General features: G+C 43.6%; 1 protein-coding gene across 1 annotated transcript in view; it reads right to left on the bottom strand.

Annotated features, from left to right (window-relative positions):
- Window positions 1-21,698, bottom strand: part of TBL3 (transducin beta like 3) — a 205,151-nt gene that overhangs the window by 148,991 nt on the left and 34,462 nt on the right. Inside the window, exons 3-4 of the mRNA XM_085629377.1 lie at window positions 19,162-19,257; window positions 4,131-4,178 (exon numbers count right to left, since the gene is read on the bottom strand). Of these exons, the coding sequence (XP_085485503.1) occupies window positions 4,131-4,178; window positions 19,162-19,257 (144 nt within the window). The remainder of the gene's footprint in view (window positions 1-4,130; window positions 4,179-19,161; window positions 19,258-21,698) is intronic.

Genomic DNA, 21,698 nt, shown 5'->3' with positions numbered 1-21,698 from the left:
AGTTTGGGTTTTTTTGCCGTAGGGTAGAGACCATGCTTATCTGTGAGGTTTTTTGTGTAAGGACATTGTTTCAGGGAGCTTTGTACTGTTCATGTTTCAGTTTCTTTTTTTGTTTTTTAGAGTGTAAGTTGAAAGGAATAGCTGCCGATTTTGAATGAACCACAAGATGTATTACTGAGAAGAAAGTTAATGAGGCAGACCAGGAGAAAACATGTTTCATGAAAACATCTTATTTAGGATGCTTTTTGTAAAAGCCACATTTAACTTGGATACCATTTAACATCCTTTATATCTGGAATGGTCTCAAATTTAGCAAAATATCTGAAAATTAAGCAAGTGTAAACATATCCATATAAGTGTGCTCCGAGTACCTGAGGCTTAAATTTGATCATCTTACACAAACAGCCTCCAAAATACGTGCCAATCTTTACCGTTCCTTGGTAAAATTGGCAAAGGACACAAGAAAGGCACTAAAAGATGGTTTCGGCTATGCCACGACAATTTAAGTATCTGATTGGTTGATTGAGAGTGTGTGGACAGGCAGAGAATTTTTTTCCTGGGCAGCCTGTATTATTTGCTTTCATTTATTTTTTACTGAATCAGAAGCCAGTCAAAAATGACCGGACCTTTGCACAAACATATTTTCCCCGTTCACAATGATTCCATGACTGATGGTGTGGGTTGAAAGATCTTGGATTTGGATTATAAAAAACATCAACAGATAATAAGTTAATAAGTTGTAGGTGTTTAAAATTGCTAACAGGACTGTGATGAGGCACGGTGTGGACCAATGCTACCGATCCCACGCACAGTCTGCGTAACGCTGTTACACTCCAGACTGAGGGACTGATTTTGATATTTGAGGATGGGTTACTCCATCACAACGGTGACTAATTTAAATCCTATTATATCCTATAGGATTTATATTTCGGTGGACGGGATATCTGTCACAGTTGTGACGAGTAACCCATCCGCCAGGATCTAAATCCGGCCCTTAGTCTCCATACTAGACTGTTTCCTTTCTGATTCACCTCCCTTTAGCTACTTTAACAGCTAGGGTTAGATGGCTCAGTCAGTGAGCGCATTACCTGTTCTGGTCCCTCTCATAGGCAGGGGGGTGATCCAGTACCGATGGACGAATCATGCTCACTCATACTGCGGATAAGCTTTCCTCAGGCATACCTCATTCCAAACAGCCTCTCCTCAGGCTGTTCATGGGTCATTTCTAACAGTCAGTTCATATGGCTTAAAGAGGTCAGTCAGACAGATTCTACTCCTGTGTTTTAATAGAAGCTGTCCATTTTCTATGAGAGTTGCACGAGTAAGGTAATATGGATCATGGTCATTAAAGTGCATTGTTTAGTCACATTCAATGATCATGAACTAGTAAGATATTGAGATACAGCGAAATGTGAAGATAACCAACTGTTAGGTATCCATTATTGTGGCATACTAACCGGGGTCTGCAACCATTTTTAACCAGGAGAAAGAGAAGGGTTACTAAAAGAAATGTAAGGACATTTGATAAGGACGGTCTATCTGTTTGGATACCGGAAGGTTTCTCAAATCAACAACAGAATTTGAGGCAGGATCCAGCGTATTTCTTTTTATCTAGGAAGCCATTGTCTACCTCCCATTTTTAGCTCACTTGTAACATGATTCTATGTTTTGTTTAGCTTTTTGGTTTCTAATACTTACTTAGGGTGGAAGATCAGGACAGGAAATCTTGGAAATCAGCTACTTCTCAAATGTAACATTAATTAGACAGTTCACACACTCCACCTTCCTCACCTACATTCTTGTGACTATTCACGCAATATGCTGAGAGCAATACATCAGTTTTGTTTAGTTTAATTCACAGGAGGAGTGTTGCACTGTTGCCATAAGCAGGAGTCTTCAGAATGCATGCAGACCTGTCTTTTGAGTAAATATTTAAATTTGATTATTTCAACGTGTTTACATTAGTGTTGGCAAGGTCTCAAACTTGGATGTTAAGTTCATCACACATTTGAATGTTCGCTTACTGCGGAGTAGAAGATCCATTGAGATGGGTTGAGAGATAGTTTACATGATTTTTTTTAATGCTTTACTCCCTCTAGACTGACCAAATGTTCAATATCGGTTACATATGATGGAAAATAGATAATTAAAACTGAAAGTAAAACAAATAAACATCAAAAGGACTACTGATGTTCAGATGCAGCCTTTTCCTTTTCAGAACACCCACTAAGGAACAGAAAATGGGCCAGGAGAAGGCATAAAGGTGAGAAACTGTCTGGTTTAACGTTCATGTTAAGCTTACAGGACTTAGGCCGGTTAGATTATTCAACCTTATGTTTTTTCAGCAACCACTAGTCCTGCTGCTACTTTCAAACATGAATGGGACTATTTCAACTTTACGTTTCTGAAAACGTTAAGCTTCCATTGCAAATTGTGGTTCTAAAGCTGCCAAACTTGAAATTCCAGCTTCATGCAAATTGAAAGAAATTGAAAGAAACTGGAGATCATTCAACCAGCGCCTTCCAGTCTCACAGAGATGTATTCAGGGGGCCCTACCCTACTTCCGGAAGGAAGAGTTCAATTCTATCCCTCAGGTCCAGCTCCAGGCAGCTACATTTGGAAGCTGCTCCATGGATCCACGTCTGGTTAGGATTAAGAAGCAGCTACTTCTATATTTGGGGTGCAGAAACTGCTCCCTTCAACAGCTCCTTGAGTTTGGGAACTGTACCAAAAGCTTGGAAAATGGGAAGTCAAGGCAGTAGTTGAAGAATCCAACTTTAAGAGAGTATGACAACAGTAGGTGTGTCCCATGTCTTATTCTTGAACATGGTAAACTGCTTGGGAAATGTATTTTCCCGCTGGTACTGAAATGTGCAGAAGATAATGGTCTCCTGGATATTTTCAGACAAGCTGGCGCACTAGTAGAAGCACAGAAGGTTGGTGAATGATGGTGGCACTGGAATGTACACCTTGTCACACTATCCATATCTTTCTACACAACCGACTACAACATCACAGAACTAGGCTGGCAGATCAGACTACTCATGCAACGTTCTGAGCAGGCTAAACGTATTTCTAGTAAAAACAAATAAACAGTGATTGGCATTTAGCATCTAGCCCTGCGAGATTAGCTGCATTGTCCGTTGGGACCTACATTGTTCAAGGTCTTAGTTATCACCTACATGCAGCGCCTCGCAAAGCTTCGTCATCATGCAGAGGTCCGTTGCAACTTTCTCAGGCAGAACATGGGACAGATGGTAGTGCCTCCTTCATTCACGGATGTCTCTCCACCAATTACCTTAAGGTCACGACTGAGATTGCTCTGCAGATACTTCAATTCTGGAATTCACTTCCTAGCCTCAGGCTAAAGGTCCACTACCCACAAATTCCAAGCGGTTTGTAATTTGGGCATCTATGCTGCATTGTTACAGAAAAAAAATCAAGTGTTTACCTTCATTGCTGACCTTCAATAAAACACTTTTTCATGTACCAATGGTCAATGACTTAGTGTAATTGCAGCTGGACTACAGCAATTCATTTTATCTAGAGACCCCCAGGGTGCTTTTAAACAGTCTACAATTAATACATAAATTAACAGTGTCATTGCTCATCGGACTTTCTGGGCGTGACCAAGCAAACCCCAATTCTGACCTCTCTGCATATATTCAAAGCTAACTTTTTGTAGGCCAACGCTATCGCCAATATTGCTATCTACCAGAAGCATTCCAGCCTTACAAAGGCCGTACTTAGATGTCAAAGGCTGGAACGAAACCTTTGTTTGGCCCCACAATCCCAAATCTAGAACCCTTACTGAGTGTGGTAGTGCCTTCTATGTAGTAGTGGCCAATATGTGAACTATCTCCCTTGCTCTGTGCACCAAAGCCTGCCTGCACAGATTTCAAAGTTTCTTAAAACATGGTTGTTTGTTCAATAGGTTCATTCTGGTTTGGTTTCCTTGCACTTTTTGTAAATTTGTATCCTGTATATAGTTTTAGATATTGTGTTTCTCTGACAGCATTAAGAAGATATGGGCACAAACACTTAAACAATTATAAATAACATAACAAATATATCACTTCAGTTGCTCCAATAAGAAAAACTACATTTAGAGACAGTAGGCTATAGCATACCTCATCGTCTGGGCTAAGAGCAAATGACGAAATGTCTTCCTGGTCATCCTATTAAAGATAGGAAATAACACACATCAAATAAGAGAAAATTCAGCACATACTCAGTACTAAACAAAATCAGAAAACTTAACTTAGCAAATTCCAGCAACAAACCAAACTATGTAACCATGTGGAAGGACATGGTCAGGAGAAATTCAAAGCGTTGGACCATAATGAATCATGACATATTATGGTATAATTATTGTAAGTAAAAAACTTAAAATATACAAAAACGACTATTTTTCCAGAGCGTAACACCAGACTTAAAGTTCCATTACAGAACAAATCAACAATAAAAAAGGATTATCAAGAAGAAATATGGTGAAATCATATACAAGTATAATCGGATGAGCATAAACTTACGAAAAAGTGTAGAACTAAGTAGGATCAGGATCCTACAGTCTAGATTTGACATCTGCCTTGAACAAAGCTTGCAAGTTACAAAGTATGAAGAACAGGAGGTGTGGTCAGGTATCACCAATGGACTAAACTGTGGTGCCTTTAATAATAAGAGGATGACAACTAAGTATGAGCTGCAATAGCAGAAAGTAGGAAACTTGATGCTTGACAGCCACAATAGTTTTGCAGAGTGGAGCTCTTCTAGATTCATGTGCTTTGCATTATTTTGCCATCTAGTGTTTGGGTCTTAAAATCCTGGGAAAGTTTTATTTCTTTTTGGGTGTTGACCACGGCCATGGTCTCTGAAGTCGAGCATAAACCCACAATGACTCAGTGTATCAACTCCATCTTGGGATTCTATGTTTTCACTGCTCTTATAGTTGCGTAGCATGCTTTTTTCTGTTTCATCTCTTTATTTATTTTCTTCACTTGTGTTGTAGTATGTGGAGTTGTGTTTTCATTCTTTTGATGAGTCATTGACCCATTTGGTGTGTTTTTGTGGTCAACCATGGATGTGTTTTTTGCTAGCATCTGTTTGTCCCGTATAGTTAAGATTCAATTATAGAAGGTCTGTTTGTCTTTCGGCCGCATGTTAATTGGGGCTCTTTCAAGATGGTATTGAGTTGGTGTATGTTTAGTTTATTCCATTGCCTGTAAGAGAAATTGTTGATAGGTTACCTGGCAGAGATCAATCAATCAATCATCAATCAATCAGGGGTTTGTTTAGCATGGCTATTCACCCGTGGGGGTCTCAAGGCACTGGGGGGGAAGGGGGTGGTTATAGCTGTCGGTCCGTCTGGGTGTGGAGGTGCAGTCAGAGCCAGGTCTTGAGAGCCTTCCTAAATTTGGCCAGCGACACAGTTTGCCTGAGGTGGAGGAGCAGGGTGTTCCAGGTCTTGGCGGCGAGGTAGGAGAAGGATCTTCCTCCGCTTCTGGTCTTGTGGATCCTTGAGGCGGAGGCCAGGGTGTGTTGGGCAGAGAGGAGTTGTCTGGCGAGTGTGTGGAATGCAAGGCAGTGGTTTGGATATTCTGGTCCTGCATTGTGGAGAGTGTGTGAGGAGCTTGATGGTGATTCCCATGTGAATTGGGAGCCAGTGGAGTTGTCGGATGTGTTGTGTTATTTGGTTGTGGCGGAGAATGCCAAAGACCAGTCTTGCCGCTGCATTTTGGACGTTCTGTAGTTTCCTAAGCTGTTTCTGAGTGACGTCGGCGTAGAGTGTGTTGCTGTAGTTTAGTCTGCTGGTGATGAGTTCGTGGGTGACCGTCTTTCTGGATTCTGTGGGGATCCATCTGAATAAATGCCTGTTGAAGCAGGCAGAGTGTGTGGAAGCAGGATGAGGATACTGGGTTGATTTGGTGGTTCATTGAGAGCGAGGAGTCCAGTAGGATGCAGAGGTTGCGTGCATGGTCTGTGGGGGTAGGAGGGGTTCCTAGCAAAGCGGACCACCAGAAGTCGTCCCAGGATGAGGGGGTGGGTCCCAGGATGAGTACTTTAGTCTCGTCCAGGTTGAGCATCAGGCAGCTGTCTTTCATCCAAATAGCAACGGCCTTCATTCGGCTGTGAAAGTTGATTCTGGCAGCTGTGGGTTCATTGGTGAGGGAGAGGATCAGCTGGGTGTCAGCCACGTAGGAGACTATGTTGATTCTGTGGTTTCTGATGACGGCTGCGAGGGGGGCAATATAGATGCTGAAGAGGGTGGGGCTCCGGGAGGAGCCCTGGGGCACTCCGCAGCTGGGCAAAACCAAAGGAAATGATGGACGGAGTGTTGAACAATGCAAGCACTCACCCCCAGTCAACTGATCTGGGTTTAATCCACCACAGTTCTTTAGCCCACTCTGCCACCCCAGTTCAGACATGGCCATATGCAAATCAGTCTGACCCTGTGCCTCATGGGAACAGTCCAGCCCGAACTGCCAAGCCATGTCTTCCCTGGACCGGAAACAAGCTTCCTAGGACCGGTTTCTGGCATTTCAGCCGTCTTCAGCCAGGCTTGCTTGAATCCAGTGGCAAAGTGAGCAAGGGACTCACGTCTGAGCATACCCTGCCAACTTATGGCGAACAAAGCAAAACCAAAGGAAATGATGGACGGAGTGTTGATCTAGAGATGGTCTAGCATGCTATTTCTTATACCCGTTATTGTGGGATGCTGCCTCTATCTTATCCTAAATGTCACTGTCTGAGTCCTGTGCGACATCTTGGAGTATGTCATGTGTGTACTCTAGGTGTATTTGAGTGGCCTCTCTGTTTTGCCCACATTTGCATCTGTCCTCCCTGGGTCTTTTTGTCACATTTTATGGGGGGAATCTTGTATGAGGCCATTAAAGCATCAAATTCTTTCTCTTTTTTTTTTTTAAAGAAATTTGTCATTTTGGCTTTCAGTCTGCATGTCTATCTTTCACCTTCAACCGTTTTATGGGTCGTGTATATCTTAGGCTATAATGTTGTGGGCTGTTTGTCCATCAGCTACCTCTGGTCTCTGTGTCCTGTACATGCCAATCCAGATGGTTTTATCTTTTTTGCTACATAATTATCTTTGTGTTTCTACTTCAGTGTCAAGTCCTTTGGGCTTTTGGCCATTGGTGTTTTCAACATCAAAGGCTTTGTTTTTTATTTTACTGGAGAATCTGTTGGCATCAAAATAATGTCTTTCGTGCCACATCAATTATCGTGAGGTCTATGCGAGTTGTGTCCTCGACATCTGAATCCTAAATATGTTCCTTCAATGCCTACAGGTGTAAGATACCTTCTGCTCAGATAAACTGTATTTTGCAAAGATCTGTCCTGCTTCATGAGCCATGGCACACCGTGGCCCAACTTTTCTCCTCTTGGATTTTCAGTCATTGGTATGAAATGGCCGCAGGCCTTGCAGATTTCAGATATATGGTCCTTCGGAAGACAGAGATTGCATTATTTGGGATCATGTGCCTGTGCACATTTTTGGAGCCACTTTAGGCAGAAATTAAATGGAGTATTTTCCATGACTCTTACTTACAGAGAAGGACCCAAGTGAAACAGTTCCACTAGAATATACATTTTCTGACACCCTATAGTCGATGTTTTCCACAGAAATAACTACTCTCCTTTGAAGATTAGTACTGTCTTGGCTGCTGGTGTTCATCTCCGAGATGTTTGTTCATCGAACTTCAAACTGGATTATTCTGTAATCTTTCTCGCTTCTGAACCCAAGAGTGGAAAAAAGGAACCTAAAGCTAGATGTGGTGCATTTGGGCATTATGCTTAATGCTACACTCCGCCTACGGAAGCAAGCAAACAGAAAAAAACTTGAACTAAGACATGATTTCCAGACCCAACCACTGGAAGTTCATGCTGAGTAACCCAAAATATTTCGGACAATTGTTTGCATTTTTCCCCACAGATTCTAAACAGATTTGAAATGGGGAGTAAAGGAGGACAAATTTGATTATCACAGAATGACATTCCAACAGTCAGAAGCATGTGTTTTGTGCGGATATCACTTTCTTAAGTGTAAACAGCATAAACAGTAATGAGTAAGAAGATTAAAATGAATGACTTTTAGATCTTTCAAACCAAACTTAAATCAAACACACAAAGGGAAGAGAGAAACGAATTTTAGAGTTGCAGCAACACTGGCTCCATTTAGAAAAAAAAGTGCACTCCTAATCTCAAATTGTTACAGCTCCACAAACATTTACAGAGGCAAACACATAACCTACTATAATGACAATATGCAAGATATGACTTCAACATTCATGTCTATTGAGTATTATTATTCCAATTAAGCATCCACCATTTAGTTAGACGTGGTGCAAGTTACAAAGCAGATCAAGCAGAATCAACAATACAAGTGTTGCATCATTTAGATTCATAGGAACTCATGTGGAATTCTGAGCTAAAGACAGTCACATCTAAAAGAACCCAGGCTTTCAAATTCAGGCTACCAGATTGTGCCTGAACCTCAATTTAAGACACTGGCCTCTTGAACAAGGCTTACTGGAACAAAGACATGGAATACCTCAAAGTTGGTGTCCCAACACACCTGTCTGGAATGATGCCTCAGTGATCACCTCACATTTGATCCAGCAACCTTCCTTCAAATGTTTAAGGCATGGTGGGTGATCACGGACAGTAATATGCCTCCAACGCTGGGACAAACTGGATCATTGCCCAATCTAAACAGAACTGTTTAGATATTCATTACACAATCAGTGGTGACCAGTGGCAGGAACAGAAAAATGCTTGATCGTGCTCTACCCATGCTTGAATAATGCCATCTATATTTGCCTATTGCGTGAAAGGAAATACTTAAAGATAGTTAATGATAAAATCAACAGATTGACAGAAAAGTAAGACAAAAAATTATATTGTTAATTAAATAGTTCTCTTTTAATATTAGCAAAACGTATGCAAATGGAAGAAGTCCAACAGGCAATGAATACAGACCTATTGTTGTCTACAATATACCTTAAGTTAATATACCTTAAGTTTTCACGCAAACCGTTGGTGGTTTTATTTTTAATTTTCTTTACATCAATAGTTTAGAGAAACCAGAGCTTATGTACTTAATGTAAATTAGCTTCCGGTAAAAATATCTTTCATTGGTACAACTACATTGTAGAGACTACTGCTATGATAAGTTACCTATTAATCACTTGCAAAAAATCAACTCATTCTTCGAAAGGTGCTGAAGAAAGACAGGTTTCAGTCCTAAAAAACACCTATCTTCATATCTTACAAGACTTACAAGCCTCTTTACTTGCACACAGCAGGAAGATTTAAGGGTTGACAACATGCGGCCAAAAGTGACAAATTTGAAATTCATTTATAGTCACGGCAGGTGGGCCATCAGGACTTTTTTATGTTGTGTTTGTGACTGTACATACAGGATTTGAATTCTATTCTCTAAAAGGTCTAATATTACTCCCAAAGTACTCCCAATTACTGTCAACTGTGTAAGGATGAAATAATACATTTTAAAACTATGAAATCTAACATCTGTTTTATACTTAAAACATGGAACTATTTATGAAAACTTGGGGTGCTGGTGGTAACCATGTTAGATTGCAGGTAATAGGCCTGTGGGCAGCTAGGACTGAAGAAGTTTTTAAGGGCTGGAGCTTTGCTGAAAGTTTTGTATGGGTGAATATCAACTACAGAGAAGAGCTTGGTATTCCCTGTAAGTAAATACCAGACGTCATATCTTGCATTTTGTCATTATGGCAGGTAATTTCCTTTTAATGCCCTTACACATCTGATCTCTCTACTTCTAACATGATGTGCACATTGGTGCTTAAACTATACAACTCTAAAATTAAGGGCTCGATCTCCAATTTGGTGGACAGTGCACTCTGTCACCACAGAGACAGAGCACTCTGTCCGATAAACTCTTGGTGTACTCATTCTATTTTGAGTAGGGCGAACCCCAAGGTTTATGCGAACAGAGTAAGATTTACTCCAACGGCCCAAGGGTGTATGGGGCGTCAGAGGCAAGCCATCGAACTACCACCTTATTTAGAGTGGGAAGTCGGATGGAATAACCTGCTGGTGAGGTACAGTGTAAAGAAATTCACAAATTACCTCCACATCATGGGAGAAAATTCCATGATGTCTGAGCCTTTAGTTTCTACTTTTCCAAAAACAAACCCCCGCTCTGGAAGTTTGTTTTTGGAAAAGTAAAAGCTTTCAAAAGCTTGGTATAAGTGTCCATTACCAAATGCCAACTTGTAAATGGCCTTGTATGAACCGCTGTCACGTGGTTTAAACAAACCCAAAGAGTTCACTGCAAGGCCAGCTGTGAACTCTAAATTTGGCAGGCGGAGTATGTCAACCTCTAAATCATGGCGCAAGTTCTCACTACTGTGTCTTATTTTTTTATTGGTATTCAGATGCCTAAACCAATTGCTTTCTGTAACGTAAAAGTCAATAACGTTTCAGTTTTAGCCTAACACATGAGCTTGAATCACTGTTACATTATTGTTTTTCTCCTTTTAGCTTTGATGAAATGTCACTGGTACCAAACAAGCTTGGCTATAGATGCCAAAAGTCAACAGATAAACATTTCATGAAAGGAAAATGCTACTTACCAGTATGCATCTGTTCTTGGCATGTACAGCTGTAGAGTTGTATACTTTAGCATAGATCGCCATCTGGTGTTGGGCTCAGATGTTTGCTGTTTGTTTTTGTCAAATAAGTCTTTGTAGTCACAGGATAGGTGACTACTCCTTATGGTTATAGCGTGCATGGGCATCGACTCCATCTTCAGATTGTTTTTCGCCATAAAGGGTAATGGAGTTAGTAAAAGAACAGAAAAGGATGTCCATGTGATGTATCTAAATAAGATAATACTGCAACAGATAATAGGTACCCGGGGAGGTGAGTGGGCGTATACAACTCTACAGCTCTACATGCAAAGAACAAATGCATACTGGTAAGTAGCATTTTCCGTTCAAGGCATACGAGCTGTAGATTGTATACTTTAGCAAAGACTAAAAAGCAGTTTTCCTCCCTAGCGGTGGCAACCTTTATGTGTTGCAGTAGTTTGAAAAAGTGTTCTTAATACTGCATGGCCCACTGTAGCTTGTTGCTTTGCTTGCACATCTACACAATAGTGTTTAGTGAAAGTATGGGGTGTAGATCAAGTTGCTGCTTTGTAGATGTCATCTAGGGGAATGTTCCCTAAGAATGCCATGGAAGCCCCTAGTTTGCGTGTGGAATCAGCTGTAGGGAGAATAGTTAATGTGCGTTTAGCTTTGAGATAGCATATTTGGACGCATTTAACGATCCACCTTGCAATTCCTGTTTTTGAAATGGGATTGCCTTTGGAGGTGGGGAGAAAGCTACAAAAAGTTGTTTTGGTTTTCTAAAACCTTTAGCCCTCTCAATGTAGTAGAGTATCGCTCTTTTAATGTCTAGCTTGTGGAGAGCGCGTTCTGCTACTGAGTCTGGTTGAGGGAAAAATACTGGAAGTTCAACCGACTTATTAAGGTAAAAAGCAGATACACTTTCGGCAGAAATTTTGGATTAGGACTAAGAACCACTTTACTAAGGTGTATTTGGAGAAATGGTTCCTGTATGGTTAATGCCTGGAGTTCACTAACTCTCCTAAGTGATGTGATAGCTACGAGGAAGGCTACTTTCCAAGTAAGGAACTGTAACTCGCATTTGTGCAGAGGTTCAAATGGGGGACCCATGAGCCTGGTGAGAACTATATTGAGATTCCATACAGGAGAAGGTGGAACTCTAGGTGGAATTATTCTTTTAAGGCCGTCCATAAACACTTTGATAGCGGCTACTCGAAACAACAACAAATGTGGTTTGTTTTGGAGGTAAGCAGTGATTGCAGCAAGATGTAGCCGTATAGATGTATATGCCAGGTTACATTGTTGTAGATGCAAAAGATAACAGATAATATTTTGATTGGAAGCATCTAGTGGATTGATTTTGTTATTCGTACAATAAATGACAAATCGCTTCCACTTTGCTGCATACCATGCTGTAGTAGTAGGACGTCTAGCCTCTTTAATGATGTTCATGCAGTCTGGCGAGAGATTGAGATAGCCAAACTCTAGGACTTCAGGAGCCAGATCGCAAGATTGAGTTAATTGGGATCTGGGTGTCTTATCTCTACATGGTTCTGAGTGAGGCACTACTGAAAGTTCCAACAGGGTTGTGAACCTTGGTTGGCGTGCCCATGTTGGAGTAACTAGGATCATTGTGAGGGACTGTTGTTTGAGCTTCCGAACCAGTAACGGAATGAGCGGGAGAGGCAGAAAAGCGTATATAAATCTGCCTGACCAGTTCATCCATAGAGCATTGCCTTTTGACAATAGGTGTGGATATCTGGAGGCGAAGCTTAGGCATTTTACGTTTTGGTATGTGGCGAACAGATCTATGTCTGGATGACCCCACATTTGGAAGAAGAACTTGAGGATGAAGTTCCCATTCGTGGATCTGCAGTATTTGTCGACTGAGCAGATCCGCAATCTGATTGTGTACTCCTGGTAGATGTTCTGCGAGAAGGTAAATGTTTTGAGGAATGGCCCATCTCCATATGCTCTGCGCTAGTTGTGAAAGCGGGAGAGAGTGTGTCCCTCCCTGCTTTTGTATGTAGTACATTGCTGTCATATTGTCTGTACGGATTAAGACAGCTTTGCCTTTTAGCAAGAGCTGGAAAGACTTTAGTGCTAGAAAGATTGCTAGTAACTCCAGATGATTTAAGTGGAGTTGTTTTTGTTCATGGGTCCATATACCCTGATCAGTTTGATTTTGGAGATGAGCGCCCCAGCCGGTGAGCGATGCATCTGTGGGTAGCATTATCTGTGGGGCGTATCTGGAGTCTTGCATAAGTAACGATGAGGATGCAAGAGGCCATCAACCCTATTAGTTGCATAAACACACAAGCTGGAAGGGAGTGTTGAGGCTGGAACCTTGATATGAGAGCTTGCATGCTGGCTATCATGACTGGATTGGGGTATGCAAGGGGTTTTGAGGCATCTATTGTGGCACCTAGATACTGAATAAGGTAGGACGGCTGAAGGTGTGACTTGTGTAGGTTTATTGTGAATTTCAAGTTGTGGAGTAACTGGATTGTTCTGTGTGTATTGTGTACACAGTGTGTGTGTGACTTGGCTTTTATGAGCCAGTCGTCGAGATAAAGAAACATGTGATTGTGTTGTCTGTGCAAATGAGCTGCGACTACCGCGAGACATTTTGTGAAGACTCGGGATGCTATAGTCACTCCGAAGGACTTTGAACTGATAGTGCTGTCCGTCCACCACAAACAGTAGATATTTTCTGTGAGCGGGGTGAATGGGAATATGAAAGTAGGCGTCCTTGAGATCTAGAGTGGCAAGGAAATCGCCTTGTTGGAGCAGTGGGAGAACCTGTTGGAGAGTGATCATGTGGAAGTGGTCCGACTCTATGTAAAGATTTAACGGTTGGAAGTCCAGTATTAGCCTGAGAGTACCATCCTTTTTTGGGATTAGAAAGTAAAGGGAGTAAACCCCTGTTCCTTGATGAGGTAAGGGGACTGGTTCTATTGCGTGTTTTTGTAATAAAGAGAGAACCTCTTGTTTTAACAGCGTCAGATGTTCTGTGGACATTGGACGCTGTTTGGGGGGTATGAATGGGGTAGTTGAAGTGAGTTCCAGTCAGTAACCATACTAGATAATTTGTCTTACCCACTTGTCTGTGGTGATGGAATTCCAGACAGGTAGGAACTGTGATAGTCTTCCCCCGACTGGGGTGGAATGGTCGGGGGAAGTCACTACTTTGTAGTAGGAGAGGTGCGGGTGTTATTACCGCGGCCTCTACCTTTGTTGTTGCCTCTACAGCCTCCTCTGAAATAGCCTCTGCTAGGGGAGGTTTGGGCATTGTTCTTATAGGAGGATATGGCGTTGTCCGCCCCAATAGCTTTAGAGGCACCCCAGTAAAAGGAGCGACGAAAAGAACCTCTAGAGGTTGTTGCTTGTAGGGCTCCCATGGACTTAGCAGTTTCTGAGTTCTCCTTCATTTTCTCCAAGGATGTGTCTACAGTGGGTCCAAATAAGTGTTCTTGATCGAAAGGTTGATTAAGAATTGTGGACTGCACATCCTGCTTAAACCTATATATGCGTAGCCATGCGTGTCTGCGTAGTAACACGATTGTGTTAATTGCACGAGATGCTGTGTCAGCTACATCAAGAGCACACTTTATAGAAGTGTTTGTAATTAATTTTCCCTCTTGTATGAGGTCATTGGCTTTGGTGTTATACTCATTAGGGAGATGTTGTTTGAGCTTTTCAAGTTCGTCGCAACAAGCTCTATCATATCTGGCCAGCAAAGCTTGGGTGTTGGCAATGCGCCAGTTATTTGCTGCTTGTGAGGCAATGAGTTTGCCAGATGCATCTAGCAATTTAGACTCCTTATCTGGAGGTGGGGCCTCCCCTGATGTTTGGGAATTTGCTCGTTTACGTGCATTTGACACAACCAAGGAATCTAGAGGGAGCTGTACTTTAATGTAAGCTGGATCGTTGGGAGCTGGTTTATATTTTTTCTCAATCCTGGGGTTGAGAACTCTAGCTCTGACGGGATCTTTAAAAACGTCAGGTGCATGTTTGATGATGCCTTTTAACATGGGTAGAATGCTTGTTGATTTTTGCGACTGTGTGAAAGTTTCTAACAAAAAATCTTCTTCCTGTGGGTCCGAGTGTAATTCCACCCCATGAAATTGTGCAGCTCTATTTATGAACTGTGCAAACCCTATGTTGTCGCCTGGGGGGACGGACGGCCTAGATGGGTAGGAGACTGGATCTGGGACAACTGATGGATTATCGTAATCCTCCCCAAGGATCAGGTGGTGGGAGGGTATCATCATCATTATCGTTCTGTGGGGTCTCATCTCCACACACCCCCCACTCCCAAGGTGATCACCATCATCATCATCTTGTGGTGTAGGTGAATATGGAGGCATTGGAGAGTGTGCTGGAGAAAGTGGTGTTGTGGGGATATGTGGTGGAGAGAAGGGTCTGGCTGGAGAAGTTCCCATGTCTCTCTTCTTTAAGGGTACCTCGGGGTCGTCTGGGGAATACAAGGGTCTCTTTTTAGATAAACTGGTCATATTAAGACAATTCTAAGGGTCAATGTGAGGAGTTTTTTGCTTAGGATCCACTGGATCTGGTTGAAAAAGGTCTTTTAATCAAGAATCTTTGTTCCGTACCGACGATTTTGGTGGTTTTGGCTCTGAAGCTTTGGGAGGGGTTTTAGTGTCCTTTTGCTTTGGAGGAGGTGCGGAGTCCGAGGACTTTTTCGGCTCCAAGGATTTAAAGTTTTTTTTCAGCTCCGAGGATTTTTTCGGTTCCGAAGATTTGCTCTTTTTCGGCGCCGAAGATTTTTGGTCCGACTTCGGCTCCGAGGGTTTATCCCGCTGGTGTTTCGGTGCCAAATGATCTGGTTTCGGTACCGGGGATGGTAGTTCAGTACCAATGCGCTGCTGGCTTCGTCCCGAGCAGCCTGAAGGCTTGTCTTTGGGCTTCGGAGCCGAGCCCGAAGGCAGGGCGTCAGAGGTTTTGTCACGGTGTCGACGTGAGCCAGAAGGCGAAGGTGTTACCGGAGCCTTATGTTTTGGAGACGAGGTTGGGGCGTCGCCATCAGTACTCACAGTTCGCTGACCTGGAGTAATTGTCTGATCTTCGGTGTCTGATTCATCGGCCTCGGAAACGCTGATGTATTCATTGTCCGGTTCTTCATCTTCGGGAGCATCGGGGCCAGCATCGAAGATGTCGTCTGGCACCGAGGTAGTGGATCGAGACATGACGTGACATCGAGCCCGGCGATCACGTATGGTTTTCTTCGATCGAAATGAAGCGCAGGCCGGGCAATCTTTGTCCTCGTGTTCTGGAGAGAGGCAAAGGTTACAGACCTAGTGGAGATCAGTGTGTTGGAATTTGGCACCATACAGGGGGCATTTTTTTAATGGAGTTCTTTCCATTAGCTGTAGGGCCTGATGGCGAGGATAGGCCCAACGGCCTGCGTCGACGACCGGAATCGAAGGTATCGAGATGTAAGGATCCGTGTCGAGGAGCGCGACCGAAGCAATTCCGTCGAACGGGGAAGGATTGCGCGTCGAAGGGGAATCGAATACGATACCGACCGGGAGCGCAGTCGATTACATGCGAACCCAATGGCGGAAAAAACAATCTGAAGATGGAGTCGATGCCCATACGCACTATCACCATAAGGAGGACTCACCTATCCCGTGACTACAAAGACTTCTTTGACAAACACAAACTGCAAACATCCGAGCCCAACACCAGATGGCGATCTATGCTAAAGTATACAATCTACAGCTCATATGCCTCGAACCTAAACTTTACTATCTCCTAAGATCAATGCTAAAGAAAATAATTTTTCATTTTTCATTGGACTTATGATTGACAGGCTTATTGTTCTAAAAGCTTTAGTTGGTGATTACTTGGTTATAACACTGTTCCAATGATTCACTGCATCCCCCACTTTGTTTTCATGCTTTAACCAAACTGCTTTTGTCTGGCCAATCAACAGAAGAAAGCACCACAATTTGTTTCCTCTCAGCTCCTTTGGCATTCTGAAGTGTGTACAGGTTAGACCAGAGAAGCCTCTTATGTGGACAGAGGTGTTGGCTGGACTACAGACAGTAACGAGACCTGGCTTTGGATGGGAGGCTCCCAACTAATGATGAAGAAAAAAAAGGAATGGTACCTGGGTACCTATGGCCTGGGGGCTTAAGAGGGTCCCCTCGGACACTCTCACTGGGACCATGCCACTGCCCTTGCAGCTGGCACGACCCAGGTGAAGGAAAAATTTACAAAGTCGACGTAGCACCCTGCCTGGGTGCCATGCCAGCCAGCACTGCCTGAAGGTATAGATAAGTCACCCCTCTAGCAGGCCTAACAGCCCTAGGGCAGGGTGCACTATACCCCAAGTGAGGGCATAGCTGCATGACCACATATGCACCTACAATATTAAGGTCCATTCCATAATATTGTGAGTACCAGTGAAGCCATAGAGATTATATGGGCTGCAAACTCTACAACTCAAGTTCCACAGCAGCATGATGGCTTTTCTGAACCCAGGAGAGTTTGGTACCAACTACTCCGCTCAATAAATCAACACTGATGCCAGCGTGAGGTTTATAGTACCCTGTACTCAGAGGGCACCTCAGAGGTGCCCCTTGAAAACCTCCCAACCCTGTGTGGTCTCTGACTGGCTGTAGGCAGCTAGGCACCACCAGACATTTTTCCGGACCCCTGGGTAGATAGCACCTGCTCTCTGGGACCAGAAACAATGCATATCCTGGGCAGAGGTGTCACACCTCCTCCCCCAGGATGTGTCAGTGCTCCAAAGGGGAAGCTTCAAAGACCTGCTGCCTTTGTAATGTGACCCCCAGCCTCTGCTGCAAGCAGCAGACGGCTGCCCCCGTTTTACACCCCTACTTTGGGCAGGAAAACCGGTGGGAAAACTTAGAAGACTAGGAGGTGTGCGCACCTCTGCCAACTCCACCCCTATGGTGGGAGAGGCGAGCTGAAGCACATCTTTCAGTCCCGCCATCTTGAAGATGGGGCGACCCCTCCAATCAGGGCTAGGCCTATGTCCCCTCCCACAGGAGGGTGGCATAATAGAAGATGTAGTCACACCAGGTAAGGTACCCATTGGCTCTACCTGCTACGCCCCTAAATCTAGTATTTAGGTGGCTCCCCCAGACCTGGAACTCAGATCTGTGACGAACAAAGAAGAAAGAAGACATGCCTGCAGAAAAGACTGAAGACGACAACTGCCTTGACTACAGCCTTCCCGGCCTGTCTCCAGCTTCTGCGAACCTGCGACCTGTCTTGCAGCCAGCAATCTCTGAAAACCCTGGGAGGACTGCTGCATTGGATAAAGACGACAGTGGACCTGTCCAGAAGAAATCTACTCCAAGGACCCTGGATCCAGGCGGATCTGCGCCCCTGCCCACTCTGCACCAAACGCTCACTGCCCGAGTGGCTAACCTGTGCAGTGAAGTCTCCCCAGTGAGCCAGACCTCAAGTCCAGTGTTGGCTGACCTCTCCTGATCTCCACAGCAGCCCCTGCAGTGTGAATCCAGAGGCTCCACAGACAGCGACCGGCTCCAGTAGGAAGACTTCGACATCGATAGGCACCCCTGCATCCAAAGTCCCTGGGCCTTGGTGAGCTGAACCGACGGTGCCTTTAAGATACCCTACATCTCTACTTACCTCTGTTGTCGTTGGTCTCCCTCCTGCAACCTCCAGTGCAATGCCTGCAGTCTGTTTACCAAAAGAAGAATCTCCATTGAAAAGCGTTGGGCGCCAGATGCTGAAATTACACCCTGCACCCGGCCGCCCCTGTACCGATGGTGGTGTATGTTTGGTGCTGCTTCCCCCCACCCCAGTACTGGACATAACCCCAAAGCTTGGCACATGCAACCAATCCACTTACCTACAAGTAGTGTGGCTCCAGGCACACCCATTCTCCATTGAAATGCATTGGGCCGAACTCCGATTTTGACCTCTGCACCCGGTGGTGCAAGTTTGGTACTCACCTGACCCTTGCCCATTGCTGACCTTTGGTACCAAAGACTGGAATTGTAAGTGTGTTACTTACCTGTTTAACCGCGCTATTGTTTTCCACATAGGATAACATTGAACTGTTCTGAAAATCGTGTCGATTTTTAAAAGCGAAAATATTTTTATCTAAAAAAATGTACTTACCTTATTGTGAAGATCTTGTTCTAAAATAAAATAGAAAGTATATTTTTCTAAAATTGGTGTAGATCTCTTTTTGAGTCGTGTGTCCATTATTGGTCAATGCTGTGCAATAGAGGTCTTACACTCCTCTGTGTTAGGCCTAAGGCTGCTCGCCTACGCTACCACTAATAGAGCACTTTGGGTTTTACAATGAGCCCTGTACACTTTTGAGGAACCCCTGAACTCTGCACGGTATAACCACCTAGTGGCATACCATATACAGAGCCAGCTTCCTACAGCCCTGAACTTCAAACTTCCAAGATTTCTTAAGAAACATCTTTGAACGGTAAAAGTTTCACTGCTGGAAGATTAGTAAGTAGCGCTATGTAATTTCAAATTGATTCGCTCTTACCTGTTCGACACTGTGAACGACTGCTCCTGTTGCAATCTCAAGTACGTTTAGCTTCGTGCCACACATGCAAAACATGTTCTTGCCATCTTTGCTCATCTGCAATGGAATGAAAAGCATTTGTGAATGGAGAAGATGCCTGAAAGAACATAAATTAATATCCTAGTGCCTGTCAAAGCAGCTCAACAGCAAATGGATACTTTTCTAACGATAGAATAGGAGCATGGCACCTAAACAGGAGGAGCAGGTACCAGATGAGTTTCATTCAAGGGCATTCCCCAATGTGAGTCTTCAGCAAAAAAATGCCCATGGAAAACCCTCTACTTAGATGCAGAAGTAACTTTGGGGGCAGACAGGGATTTAATAGCTTATCAACTACATCTACTTTTAACACACCAACTCTCAGTTGTCTCCAGGTTTTTCCTTGCTAAAAATGTGTTCTGCCTGTTGCTTTGGGCTGCCCTCAGTGGCTCCCTTTATACCAGAGGCAACGAGGTGTGGTGTCCTCATCACCACAAGTTGCATTTCGTGTATGCCACTTACCCCAACCACACTGCTAGTTTTTACGTTCCTGTAGCTCCTGATATCCCTCAATTGACTTCCTTTACTGTGGAACACCTAATTTCATTTTTATTTGTGTTCTTGAGTTTATACCAGGATACAAGGAAGGATTAAACTTTACACACCAAGAATGTAATCAGTAACCAATTATGGATTCATGCATAGGGAAAATTATAGGTAGTGATTTGACACCTGGACAAAATGCCTATATAATACATGGAGAGTTCAAATGGACGTCGAGAGGGTGTGGTCATCCGAGTCTTTGAGGCAGTGCTCTGTGACAGGATGCTCTCTTGCCTCCCCGTCTCACATATGGTGTGGGAACTGGAGCTGCTTCAGTTGCGTGTGACCCATAAATCATCTCCTTCCTTGTGACGTCGCTGAATATAAGATGTTAGTGGCGATGCATATATGCTACTGAGAGGGCTTCTCCGGTTGTGAGAATCCATAGAAGCAATTCTTTGAAAGGGAGGAAAGTTGCTCATTTCAAGCACTGACGTTATGCGCCTCAACCAACAGTTGCGGTGTTCCAAACCTAGATCAGTGGATTGTGAAAGAACTGTGTCGATGGTTGGAGCAATTTCACCGACCTTATATTCAGGCCATCCAAAATTCACTCGGCCCATCTAAGATTGGACGACTACACTAAAGGTTGCATCCTTGAAATTCAGAAACACTGATTGATAAGGTTTTTCCAAGTGAAGCAACATGTGCCGATAATTCTGCGTTCTGACCCAAGTAGCTAAAAGGAAGCCACAAACATATCAGCCCACCATGAGATGAGAGGAGGCCTCAAACAGGGCACTGAGTTCAACTTCAATGGCTGACTATTTTTGCCCCAAACCTCAGGCTGGTGGCGAAGCTCTCAAAAGGGCAGGCACATCTGACAGCACATCTTTCAGACCTAACCTAAGGGGAGAAAACATTGATGGCTTGCCCTGGTAGCCTCTGCAAGAAAGTGGTTGGAATAGAAGTACAGATAATGTTAGTAGACAGCAGATTGCAGAATCTCATAGGAGACTGGAGTGAAGACTACTACATTAGCCAAAGGAAATGATGGTTGGGTGCTGATGCTTCTGGCACAGTGCAGCAGGAGACTTCGACTCACATATCACTTATCGTGATTGTGCGGAAAACTCCATTAATGACTCTAGAAAATGAGGGACAATTATTTTGGTGTTGCTGGAAGGCACGTGTTGAATTTGTGAGTGTGTAAGAAGGTCTTTAGGTTACCCCACTATATAAGAGGCTGTATGATTAGGCTGGAATTCAGTCTGAAGGACCAAATGTGCGCTAATATGGGAGCCTTCTAAAATATTATTATAGGATCATAAAGGTCGGGCTCAACACTTAGAAATCAGCTCTCAAGTACATCTTTGACTTAAAGAAGAGCCATTGGACCAGTTAAAAATAATTTTTAAAAATCACTGGACACCCTCCAAATAGACCAATCGGAATTCAGACCCTCCAGGATTTCGCGGTTTGCCGCGAAATCGGCACTTTTGTAAAAATGCCGCGATTTTTACAAAAGTGCCCGCGAAATCGGCAATGTACAACCCCTGGACCTAATCCCGTAGTTGATGATGTTCTGCCCCCACAGGCAGAGGCGCAACTAGAGCCAAATTTCAGATGTCCGTTGTTAATATGCCCCTGTGTGCTTGTCAGAACATAATGGTACCTGAAGCAGAATTGTTCACTCAAATAAATGTGCACGTCTCATGTAATGAATGATGCCTTTTTGCGAGACTGAGCTCTGAAACTGTTGTGTGTCTTCCTTGCGGCAGTGACTGATAGAAAGATGGGAGAGAATACGACTTTGTCACGACTTTTCTTCTTATTTTTTGTAATTCTCCACGGTCAATATTTTATTTGTCCTTCCCACGTGGGCAGAGATAAGAGCAATTAAAATACTGGCACGGTACAGGAGCTGGCATCCGCCGCTATCGACCGAGCAGTGCCCATTTGCTAGAAATAATCTC

The sequence above is a fragment of the Triturus cristatus genome, chromosome 10, assembly GCF_964204655.1.
Source record: "Triturus cristatus chromosome 10, aTriCri1.1, whole genome shotgun sequence".
Lineage (NCBI taxonomy): Eukaryota > Metazoa > Chordata > Amphibia > Caudata > Salamandridae > Triturus > Triturus cristatus.
Note: the sequence above shows the minus strand (reverse complement) of the source record. Positions and strands in the feature narration are given on the sequence as shown.